Source organism: Centruroides vittatus, unplaced genomic scaffold (genome assembly GCF_030686945.1).
Source record: "Centruroides vittatus isolate TY-2023 unplaced genomic scaffold, ASM3068694v2 contig_726, whole genome shotgun sequence".
NCBI lineage: Eukaryota > Metazoa > Arthropoda > Arachnida > Scorpiones > Buthidae > Centruroides > Centruroides vittatus.
Genome location: NW_027122463.1, coordinates 235,311 through 248,654, shown reverse-complemented (window position 1 = coordinate 248,654; position 13,344 = coordinate 235,311). Strand labels below are relative to the sequence as shown.

The following is a 13,344-nucleotide window of genomic DNA, read 5'->3' as shown; positions in this document are numbered from 1 at the left end:
CTGGAAATTGGCAGATATTCGAAGGAGAAGGTGATGCTTGAGATGTAAAAAAAAAAAGATAAACATGGCACATTGGTCGGTGTTTACGTTAAGAGGTTTAGTTGCCTTTCTGTCTTTTATGAATATCGGTACAGCAATAAGATGCTTCATCGACGATGGCTTCATGAGAACAAAATTTTTTCGAGGTTCAAATGCAAGCACGGACATGGATTTTCAAAAAGGCAAAACAAATAAATAAATAAAGTCATTTTAATGATTTCAAATTATATGGACGATTAAATTTATTGGTCCAATTTATTTATTTATTTATTTTTTTCAGGTGGGTTGGGTTTGGATCGATTGTTTGGATTTTGGTCTATTGCAAATGCTGTTATATATCTACATTCTGCAGTTTTTTTACAGCATAAACAGTATGTATCTTTAAATTATTAATTATTATAATTTTTATATACGATGCATTTGTTTATTAGTATGTACACAAATATATCAGATAAATAAAACTTTTGGCAATTTAAGCCCTTGTAGGTACAGATGTGGCTCTGAATGATTTAGTTGGCTTCCAACCAGTGCTGTAACTAGCCATTCCTGTGCCCTGTGCAAGAATTTGCATTTAGGTCCCTTAATTAATTAAGTTTGGGAAAATAATAAACAAATACATGCATTTTGGGCCCCTCTTACAAGTGGGCCCTGTGCGAGTGCATCTGTTGCACCTGCCTAGTTACGGCACTGCTCCCAACTATTGGTGCATTCAGAAGGGACCCTGGCATCCCCTAAGTCAGGGGTGGCCAACTTTTGTGCACATAAAATCTACTTTTTATCGGAAAAATGTATCGCGATCGACTTGTTGTCATAGGCATAGTCTAAGTGGGGAGGGGGAAGTGTGAAATACATACTATGTTTATACACTGTTTCAGTACGAAGGGCACTTACTGCTTATGAGTCGAGTCATAACTGCATGCATACAGTTGCGTTCGGTCACAAATATAATACATTAAGTCAAGACATCACTAGCAATCGACCAAAATTGGCTTGGCGATCGACCGGTCAATTGAGATCGACTTGTTGGCCACCCCTGCCCTAAGTAAAAGGAAACAAAAAAAGCTGGTAAATTTTCCAAAAATGTTTTCCTAATTAAAATTTTTTTACTTATATTGCATGGTGTCTTCTATTTCTGTGTTACTTATTAATTAGCAATTGCAGACGGCCGGATGGCCGAGCGGTAAAGGTGGCAGCCTATCGCTCTGGGGGACCCGGGATCGAATCCGAACGGGTCGAATAATCCCCAGGAATTTTTCGGGGGGTGGTCCGTTCGGATATGTCGGGCCCCGTCCCTCACCACCCGGTCGCCCCATTGTGGGCCTGGCCGAACCCATAATGGGCCTACTAAAGAGGCCCTCTTAGTGCCCACAGGGCGGAAAGAGTTATAAAAAAAAAAAAAAAAAAAAAAAAAAAAAAATTAGCAATTGTAAGGTGGTAATTTTATTCGATTTGCATTAGAAAATTTATTATTCGTTTGACTCGCTGCCCTGAAGGTTAAATCTTGAGTGTACCACTGGTTACAACAACTGGATTCAGAGCTGTAATTTTACCCATTGTAGATGACAAATTAAAATTTACATTTTCTTTTAACAGTCTTTAAAATTTATAAATATTTTATTTCTTTCATTACTTTTCAATAACTTACCACTTACTAAATAAAGTGAGAGAGTGTTAAGAGATATCCTTATTAAAATTACATAATTGAATATATACAAAACTTATATATTTTTTAATTATAAGTTTTCTCTGTTAGAATCCTTGATTTGTATCTGTCAGAGCTGTCAGAGAATATTTTTTGTAAATTATTCTTATTGTAATAGTTACTGCAATTATAATAATTTGAAGGGAAATTTTTTCGTAGTTTTTTTTGTCATATGGATCTTATTGTAGTTAAGTATTTGAAGACAAAGTCTGCCCAAATAGGGACCACCATTTATTAATTTCGTGTTCCAGACTGTATAATCTTGGCAATTGACCTTCCTTTTTAGGCTACTAGCCACCAAAATGGGAATGGGAAATTTTTTGTTGAGTGCATATCATTTTCAGTAGTATTTATATTTCCAAAAGCATTAATTGCAACTGGTATACCAGAAGTTAATAGCAAAATCATAACTAATTAGTTAGATTTTAGTCATTAATTCATCAGATTATTTATAGATTTGTACTAAATATGAATAAACTAATATAAAAAAAGATATAGAAGAAAATAAGTTGTTTTCATTTTCATTGTATTCAATCACTGGGAACAAAAACAGTGTTCCTTTGAAGAGACAACCTCATTAGAAGCATAGCCTCTAATAAAATAAAAATATATACATTATTGAAATTATGTTCATATTTTTAAAGTATTTTGGCTTATCACCAGTGAACTTTTTAACTGTTTTACATAATTTTGCAGATGTATAGCCCCTAATAAAATGTAATCCCTGTGAAGGAAGATTGCTTTTGTTCCTGGTGATTGGACGTGACAGAAATGAAGATGTCTTAGATGGTACATTCACAATATAAAAAGAAACTGTCTTTTTAATTGAAAATATGAATAAAACATTTTATTATGATACAATATAATAAAATATGTGATCAAAAATGAAATGTAAGTTAAATACAGTGGAACCTCGGTATATGACCTTAATCCGTTCCTGATGTTTGGACTTATACTGAATAGGATGTATACCAAACCAACCTTTCCCATAAGAAGTAATGTAAAATTGATTAATCCGTTCTCATGTAAAAAAAAACCCTCTTTATATGATATATTAATGGGGTTGTAAAATAATTTAAACACTGTTTGAGCACATTAATAAAAAAATAAATTTTATTATAGATTTTTAAAGTTATTACAGTATATTGTTTTATATTATTTAAATTATTAAATCAAATCAAATCAAACTCTCCTTAATACTAATAATCTGTTTAGAAATTGATTAAACCCCTTAGCAGATTTAATAATGTCTTTATTTTTCACGATTGTCGATATCGTCATTCTTGGAATACAGTATGCAACAGTTAAATCTCGAACACCTATGCCACCTTCATATTTCTCAACAATCTCTTTTTTCAGTTCCATTGTGATTCTAGTCAATTTTTTAGTTTTCTGTTGCTTTTCATTTGCCTTTTTGCAATTCATGATTAATAAAAGTAATAAAATTTTACTTACAAATTAAAATCAGAAGAAATTTAACAAAGTTATTAACTGTGGGATTGCGAATGTCTAGCTGGTCTAGTACACCGATAGTGCTACTTGTTCGTAGATGGTGTGTACAATTGAATTAAGTCATATACCGAACAAAAGTCATATACCGAGCAAAATTTGTTTCGTTCAAACAGGACGTATTCCGAATTGGACATATTCTAAAGCAGACGTATACCGAGGTTCCACTGTATTATAAAATAATACAACTGTTCCTAGAATACTTCCTTATGCACTTGATTTAAGGTTGTAAATGTATTTCTTTAATTGTAAAATTTCTTTGTTTTAATCTACTTTCTTCAATGAAATACTAATTTAATTCATTAAAATTCTATTTTTTGTATATTAAAAATAATTAGCAGCAAAGAATACACCTTTGAAATTCCAGCAACTCAGATTTATTCAAACAAATGTTTTCAGCCATAATTTAAAGGTCTTCCTCAGGTTCTTAATAGAACATCAATACATAAAAGAATATGAAAATAATAATAATTTCAAATTACAGAATGTTAGTAGAATTTAAAACCAATAAAATATACAAATATATATAAAATTTTAATATAATAATTAAAAAATAAATATTTAATATTTAAATATTTAATCATTGTTATTTAAAAGATGGAACAACCAGGCTACATGGCCTGGTTGTTCCATCTTTTAACATGGGACAATGTATTCACTAACATTAGGATTTATTAGACAGCTCCAAATGCAATGTAATGTTTAAAATAATATCTTCCTTACAAATTTACATCACATTTGGAGCCTCCAATAAATCCTGGCATTTGTAAATCATTGTTATTTTAAACTTATGTAGATTAAATATTTATAAAATTTTATATTGATTTTTATTGCAAAAATTTGTTGGCAGATTTACTAAAATTACTATATATTTTTGTATTACATATCAATGGAACATGTGCATGCTATTAATTCTTAAGCCTTTGTGACCTTATTATACAATTTTATTATTTAAATGTCTACTAGGACAGATTATATTAATAGGATTTATTATACCAGTGTCCAAGTCCTGCAAAATGAGGAAATGTATCCAGAATAAAGGTATAACTGGACTTGGACGAAAGGTATAATACTTGGACACTGGTATATAAGTCCTAATAATATGATCTGTTCTAGTAGACATTTAAATAATAAAAATGTGCATGCTATGTTTAATTATCTCATTATAACTTCACTGTCTGAACAAATTATATAGCAGAATAGTCTTGAATAATCTGAAGTATTCAAATGCTATAAATGATCATTGGTATGCCAACATTTCATCAGTTCATATGCAAAATCTATAATGCACTAATTAACATTTACATTATATGAAAATATTAATAAATGTATATTATATTAGCAAAGATGCACATGGTTCATAATTACATTTATTTTATACTTACGAATATAACTTGTACTTTGTTCTTATTTCAGAATTTTATCTCTGACAGTATGTTCCTTAGTGGTTTATTTAGCTTATTTTCTAGTCGAAGCTTATATTTATAAAACTTTGGCAATAAATGGTGCTGCATTATTTCCTGTAACAGTTAGTGGTATGTATGAAACAATATTTTCCATAAAATGCTTATTTTAATTTAATTTGTAATTCATATTGTTTAACTTAAGTTAATTTGAAATATTTAAATTAATATCATTGTCATAGATATTATTTTGATATACACTATCCTATTATTGATATCCAGATATAAGTAATTTTTTTGAAATTTTCACATTGTGTTTTTGCATTTTATTAATCATTTCCTTAGTCATTCTTCAAAACAGTAACCATTTTAATTGTCTTTTGGAAATCATTTTTTGTTTTTTATTTTGATGCTCATTTTATCGTAAGGACTTTAAAAGTCTGTGTTGTAAATTGGCCATTTACTTTTTGGATATTTCAAATTTCAATGCAGTCTGTTACAACATAATTTATAAGATATAGAGTCTAGTTCTGTTGATAATGGTATAGGCCGGGGATGGCGAACCTTTTTGAGCCCGCGTGCTATATTGTAAGCATACTTAACTTTAAAGATGTTAATGCCTGCCAATGTCTTAAACTTCGAATAATGATATTTAAAGAAATTAAACGAATACGCTTTAATTCGAATAAACGTAAAAATCTGATTGAAAAAAAAGATGATCAATGATAAACAGAAAGGATGATTGAAAAAGACAGAAATCATATGATACATTACGTGCCAGATGATTTCTCTTACGTGCCACTTTGAGCATGCGTGCCATAGGTTCGCCATCCCTGGTATAGACCATTTTCAAAAATATCAAGCAAGAAAATGTTCTGAATTGTTTTACAGTTTCCCGCTTCTGAAATTGATCTTGAAAAAATTATATTGAGAAGATAATTAAATCTTGTGGATAATAAAGAAATTAAATAATATCTTGAAGTATTGAATATAAGAATAATTTATATTCATGTGCTAAAACAATGTTAAAATTATCAGATTATAAATATTTGATTTAATTTTAGAATTATAGTTAATCTTTAACTAACATTACCATGTTCTTTTTTCTAAGTAACATGGTGTGTTTTCAGAGACTGCTTAGTTAAATTTGTATTTAAAATTGTAACATTTGAATTAAGAGGGTTTATTCAATTTGAAAGAGAAGAATATACATTAGTACTACAAAATAAAATTAATTGTTGAGCACCTTTGAACTCCAATAAACTAATTTATTTCTGAAACTAACATTTTCAACTGTGTTTAACAACCATCATCAGGTTTATTCGATTGATTCAAACATCAGACTCAAAATGGAAAATTTACATTTGCATAAATATTTAAAAAAATGATTGATAACCTATGCATTACATTACAAATGGAATTTATAAAGTGCTTGCCAATAAACATTTAATTAAAATACCCTATTGAAGGTGCTGCTAGAGGTAGAATGTATGAGAGAGCCAAATTGACAAGATATTTTATGGGTTAAAGTTTAAATCTGAAATTAAAACCTTGCTATAATTTTTCCCACAATTGTTAAAATTGTAAAGGATATGATTTTATTCCTTTGTGGAGTCACTTCCCTTTTAAGATACATTGAATGTGTCACCAGGAACTTGGAGATGAGAAATTGCTATTGGACATAGGTGCTGCAACATTGCCAAAAAGGAGCAAGGGAAAAAGAGGGAGGACCCCCAATAAAAGGCAATGACTGATGACGAAAAGGGTTTGTCTGGCAAAAGAAGTTCACCTGTCCTACGAGGAGTTCGTCCACCAGCAAGGAGACAGACGTTCGTCCGAGAATCCATCATCATTGAAGTTCACTCTGGTCATAGTTGGATACCTACGATCGGATACCTTCCTCCATCTAGAGTGAACACCTTGAATAAGTGAACACCTTTAAAATGACTCCTTCAGAAAGAGATCTTCTTTAAAATAACTTCTTGAAGAAGAGAACTCCTTCAAAAGGGCCATCCATGAGCCATCTAACCGTGAACTCCATCAATCTGGCATTGTAAGGTATCTATACAACTTATCTAGATATAAGCTCTCTCTCTCTCTCTCTCCCAACGTAGAATGCAAATTTGTTAAATCGTAGCATAACCTTTACTATAAAATATTAATCTTTTTGTATAATTAGCTAAATAAATGGATACTTGTTATTGTTAGAATAGTGATTGGTGCACTTCCTCAACCCAGATCATCTCCATCGAATCCAAACACCTACAACATGACCGCTCGTGAAAAAACTGAAACTATCTCCAACAAGGCTTCTGTGTCTGCGTAAAAGACACAGTGGTGTCAGTCCTGACAAACTAGTCATCGCAAACTTGGTGTCAACCCTTCGGTCCTGTGGTGCTAAAGCATAGGGGGCACTTTCGACTCTAATGAGGGCTTATAAATTTCCAATTTTTTAGATATTTCAATTTGGTAAGGTCCTACTTTGGTATTAGAAACTGGTATTAGCTTGACATTGATATTGTTTTTAGTGGCAGAAGCAACTAAGGCCATGGTGGTCTTCCCCTTGCTTATAGATGCACAGTTTTTAATACTCACTGTGAGGGATAGCATAGTTGCTCCAATACAGGTACTCCTCACTTTACGACCTATCTGCTTAGTGACCACTCGCACTTATGACCAATCAAGTTTCGACCTGCAATTTGGGGAATCCCCTTTCTCAGCTTGAGTGTCGATCAGTGGCGAATGGTGACATGAGCACTAAGCGTACTATAATAGGCTTGCACGTACTATAATAGTCTTTTGTCGCGTGTCAATCTTTGTTACTGTTACTGTTTTTATTTTGTTAATGTTTTATTTTGTTCACTCTCATCCTTTTATTAACGCATCTAACAATTATATGTAATCACTATGTTAATTGTATAAACTCCCTGATAATGCCACAAGCAGGATCAGGGTATGTACTCTCTTAGTACAAATAAAATGAAGAAAGAAGAAGAGTAAAAAGAAGACTATAATAGTCTTTTTATGAATAAATTTGAAGTTTGTTGCATAATTTGTATAATTTTACAACGATCCTATATTCCTGGCACAAGCTCCTTGCTTATCGACCAATTCACTTAACGACGTAGTCGTCGGCACGGAACTTGGTCGTAAAGTGAGGAGTACCTGTATGTACTAATTCTTTGTTAAATCTGTTATTTGAGATGGTGATACTGTGCACTCCAGGGAGGCATTTCCTATCTGGGGATCCTTGGCATTTCTCAGTAGACTGCATACTGTTCTCTTCCTTCTGTACCAATTAATGCCTAGAAGTTAATATCTTTTGAATAACCTTCTAATCATAATTTTATGAAAAATATTTTATGTTATTTTAACTTATAGAATCATTGCAGAATTATGTATGATGTATGGTTTAATATATTTAAAAAATTTATGAAACTTTTTATAATGCATTATTTAAAATACTATAAAACACATGTTTTTTTGTTATATTTATATCTAATTCTTTTCACTAAAAGTGTAGTTTTAATAAGAAGAGCAATATATTAATGAAAATTAATCTTAAAATAACAAAATACTTACTACATGTATTTTTGATGTTTTATGGTTAATTTTATTTAAAACATTGTTCCTGTCGTTAAAACTGTGCTTTTAGTTATTTACACAAAATGCAGGAAAATTATTATTTACTTAATTTTTTTAATTTCAAAAAAGCACAAAAACTATATAAGTAATAGTAAATCATAATATACTAAAAACTAGTAATAGATTTAAATTATGATATAAAATTATATATTATTATTTTATATGTACAGTACAGTAGAGCATCGATTATCCGACCCCCGATTAACCGACTTATCGGTTAACCGACAGCGTTCTAGTCGGCAAATTCAAATGTCCACTAGTGATGTGGTGCTACAATATTTGGTTATGTCTTGGCTACTTTAATATTATTTTTGTTAAATTTTTGCATGTTTTAGCTGGCAGCACTGGCTCGACCATGAAAGGGAGGCTAGTATTTAAACCAGGCCTAATACACTATACTAATAATGTATTTTTTCATACTTTTTGGTTATCCGACCAACTCCAGTCCCCAATTAAGTCGGATAATCGATGCTCTACTGTATTAATATTTTATAATTATATAAAATATTAATATAGATTTTTTTTCTTCGGTGTCATATTTTTTTTCTTAATTTTTTAAATTTTATATATTTATGGAGTTGTTGCATTCATTTGAAAAAGTTTTAATTATATAAAGAAATTTTTGTTATAAGAAGTTTTTTATTAATAATTTTACTTTAATTCTTACAATTCATGCCACTTCCCAAAATATAATAACCAGCACTTTGACTTATTACACAATTATCAAACATGAAACATTTTGATGAAATTTGTTATTAGAAGTAAAATTTTAATTACATTTTATAATTATTGTAAACACATTAGACAATTATGGTGTATTTAATATATTCATTTAATATTGGTTGAAATTTAATGAAACAGTATGTCAATTGAAATAATTTTGTTACTCATTATTAATGATAAGGAGAAATAATATTCATTTACAGCATTTTTTTTAAGGTATATGATTTGTTGTATAAAAATTGTATAAGTGTTATTTCAGTTATTTAATAATTGTTTTTGATGCAACTGTTATTTTTCAAAACAATAATATTGCTTAGAAAATGTGATAAAATATTATTATAAAATTCACATTATTAAAAAGAGTAAGTCTATTCTCTAACTAAACTGAAAATATCTTGTCAAATTTATTGGTTTTTTCAATTATGATTCTTTTGTAGATTAAATAAATCTATCACAGAAACAAATATGGTTAATTTATCATTTTCTTTTACATTTCATCCTTTTTTTTCATATTTTCTACATAATACTCGTGTTTGTTTTATGTAGAGTCAGTATTATAACTAGCTTTTCATTGTCCTGTGCAAGGGTTTATTTTAGGTTCCTTAATTTTTTGAAGGGGGGAAAAATAACAACGAAATAATTATTTATAAATAATAAGTACATAAGAAATATAATAATATAGTATATTTGGTAATTTTTGTCAGTTCCATTTTAGGGCCCCCTTCTTCCTGTGCCTTGTGCTCGAGCATTTGCACCTGTTTAGTTATGGCATTGTATATACAGTAGTGTGAGATCGGGGAGAGGTAGGAGGAAGCCGTGTCTCTCTTTTCTTCGTCTCACTTGTCAGGATAGCTGTTACGTGGCCGATGCGTTACGCATTACGCGAGTGGATAGGGGGTGAGATGGGGACAACGATAAGGCGAAAGCGATATTCGAGACACAGAGACCATTTAACAATAAAACAAGATTTCTTAAATTTAACAAAGGACACCAATACAAAATCTGACTAAATTCCCTAAGTCGCATAGGGTTCAAGAGAGAGCTTACAGTTTCAGTTCATACCTCATAATTCGTTTCCTTAGAGTTAGCACTTTGATAACCACAAGGTGGAGAGTAGTATCCGAAATAGGCACAGTTTATAATGTCGGGACTGAGCGCAGAGATGTTCGGACAGTAGTCCGAGTCGGTGACGACCTGCAATGGCGTTTGTCCGGCAGGTGATAAGAGACTCCCCCAAGGGGGTGGAAGGAGTGGCTTTTATAAGTTTAGCCTGGGAAATTAGGTCACGTGATCGAAGGTGGATGACGATTTGTGTCATAGGTGTTCCTGGGATTCAAAATATATGACGTTAAGTATCGAACGTTAAGTATAAACTTAGGTTGCAAGATGATCCGTTTAAAGCTTAAGAACAAAGGATTGTTGACAGTTATCTGGCCGGGGACGCATATTTTCTTGTTCAGGGCCGTTTTGAGACAGGATGTTTATATTAGGGGAAAATTCCTAAAACGAATTATTACAAGTTTAATTCTGAGGGAATTCCAGATCTCACAGTAGTTATAATTTTGTTTAATTCTAAATATAATAAACTGTATATTTGGGATATTATATTATATTCTATGTATTTAAAGAATCATTCTTCTCTAAAAATATTCTCTTGAAGCTGTGCTAAGAGGAGGTCAAAGAACACAGTGTTTTCTAATATATGTTTAGAAAACACAAACATAAAAAAATAGACACAGTTCAAGGTTACAAACATCAATACTTGCAACAAAAATTAATTCAAATTGGCTCAAAGGTTCTATTCTAACTCCTCTTCCAACTTTGATAATTCAGAATTCATTTTATGAAATAAAATAAATATTTTAACAATTAAATCATGTTTATTTATATATTTTTCAATTTTTATTTTCTGTCAATTAATAATAATTATCATAAATATATTACTTTTAATTGTATCTAATAATTTTTTAAATGTGTTTTTAGTGATGGTTCTTGTTTGGTTGGTGGTGAGTTTCAGACACTTTGATCAGGCAGCAATGGAGGAAATTGATGAAAATGAATTGCTACTCAAAAAATTACCAAGGAAATGGGATAAAAAAATTAAATGATTAATATATATAATTATTTTATATATATTTATTAATTTTATAGGAAAATTGTTTCTTTAGAAAATATTATGTATGAAAGAAGCTGGATGGTCTTATATAGAAAGAAAGCTGATCTATTATTAATGAGAATAATTATAAATAATAATAATAATTTGATTAAAGAAAGAATTAGTTTTTTTTTTTTTATAATGGTTGACTGCAGGATAAAATTTCCAGCACAAAAATTAGCCTTTAGTCATGTATTCATCTTTTAGAATATTAGAGAATGCACTTAAGTCAACAGGCTTGAGGACCAAACAACATATGCTGTTATTTGCAGATTCTTATGTGATGGTGGTTATGGATTTCTTTGATTTAGAGTTGAAATAAGGATATGCTTTAGCTAGTTCAATGTGACTTTCTTATTTTTGCATATAATGCAATTAAAGTTTGTAACCTTTGTTGTAAAATATGTCATTAAATAGCTGAAATATGAGTTGATTTATATTTGCAATTACGGGCAAATCATGTTCATCCAGATTGGTTTGTATAGTCATTTTTTTTAAATCATGTGGAAAAATGATTATTTTTTGCATTGATTATGAGATCATTGGCTATCACATAATATTTATTTATCATAAACAATGATAAATAAATATATACCTATATAGAAATCTCATGTTTTCAATGATAAAGGTGCCTGTACATACTGAGTAATTTTTATGTTTATATTTAAGTAATTTTAATGTCCACATTGTTTTCAATCAGTAAAGCATGTAGGTTTATTTTCAATCATTAAAAAGTATTTTCAGTAAGGACTTTTATACTTTAATTTCAATATTTTACTAATTTCAGTTTATCCATATTTTCATTAATCTGGATTGTATCTGCTTGCATTTGATCCAAATAAACAAATCTTAACTGTATATACAGACTATAAATGCATGTATCCTTTACCTTTATTGTTTTTCTATTCTATAACCAGCCATTATTAATTCTTCTGGCATGAAATGATGATCGAACAGCATAAACTGTTATGATCAGTCTTGTGGTAATATAACTTAATGTTATATATTTTTATGAATGTTCAACAGCAAGCATTATTATTTATACATGTTAATTCTCATTTTAACATTTTAATGTGAAACATTTTCATTTGTATGAGTTGAATTTAACATGGTTTCAGCAGTGCATTTTCCAATATTTTGTAAAGATTGGATTTTACTTATGATGAGAAAAATCAGATATCTCATATTTAATGTTTCAGTTATTGAAATTAAATTGTTAAGACAAAAATGGCATATTTGTGTATAGTTAACGTTTAATACATCCTTGTATCTGTTTCTGGTGTGAAATAAGCAATAATTTAAAAGTTTCAGTGTTGTTATATACTTATAAAATTTTTTATTGTAAATATTAAAAGTATTACAGCAAATAATTTTAGCCATCATGAAATGAAATGGTATAAAAAGTAAAATAATTAATATTATAAATAATAAAATCTACAATCATGCATTAGAATTTCTAATATTTTACAAATCTTTGATGATAAATTAATTAAACACACATTGAAAAGAAAAACATTAGTTTGTTTTCTTTGCAAAGAAAATTTCTAAATATTTTTCATAAGATTTATGAGGTTGCACTTCACATTTTGAATTATCTTTGTCATTTTAATATTTCCTCAGCAGTATTGATGAGGCAGTTGCATTTATTAAAAGAAAAAATATCATACTAAATTTGATACAACCGAAATAATTTATAACTTAAAAGCAATAAACTATATTTATGAAGACTGTGAGATCTATCTCAGCAATGCACTGCACTGCACTTATAGAAAAATTTCAGAAATTTGGAATTATAATGCAAATTAAAAATCATTTGATACATTGTCAGATTTCTCTATCTATTATTTGTAGTTTTATTGTGCAATACTTCAAAACTGGATTTAATTACATATAAATAATGAAACGATACCAGTAATATCCAGCAAATGATATAGTTTACTAAATACTGTAATAACAAAAAACGTTTTTGATGTTTTTTAAATTGTGGAAAATGTTTGTTTTTGTTATTAGTAAAGTATATTATTTGCTGGATATTACTGGTGTCATTTTATTATTTATACTTGTCTTTTTATTGTTTGCCATATTTTCATATTCTGTTTGTATGGTAAATTACAATTAATATTGATAATATGTAAGGAAATTGAGATGGTTTTTATGTGATAAAATCC

The 13,344-nt window shown here is 29.5% G+C and overlaps 1 protein-coding gene across 1 annotated transcript; it reads left to right on the top strand.

Annotated features, from left to right (window-relative positions):
- Window positions 1–8: 8 nt before the first annotated feature.
- LOC136980816 (uncharacterized) lies at window positions 9–11,271 on the top strand. Its single transcript, XM_067277009.1, has 4 exons — window positions 9–221; window positions 320–410; window positions 4,667–4,785; window positions 11,005–11,271. Exons 1-4 carry the CDS (start codon window positions 65–67, stop codon window positions 11,127–11,129), a joined length of 492 nt encoding a protein of 163 aa, XP_067133110.1. The 5' UTR covers window positions 9–64; the 3' UTR covers window positions 11,130–11,271.
- Window positions 11,272–13,344: the final 2,073 nt, after the last annotated feature.

Bases quoted from the DNA above. Each gene is read 5' to 3' on its own strand.
- LOC136980816 (XM_067277009.1), top strand. From the start codon at position 65: ATGGCACATTGGTCGGTGTTTACGTTAAGAGGTTTAGTTGCCTTTCTG. The intron at 222-319 runs GCAAAACAAATA...TATTTTTTTCAG, and splicing joins GGACATGGATTTTCAAAAAG to GTGGGTTGGGTTTGGATCGA. The intron at 4,786-11,004 runs GTATGTATGAAA...ATGTGTTTTTAG, and splicing joins ATTTCCTGTAACAGTTAGTG to TGATGGTTCTTGTTTGGTTG.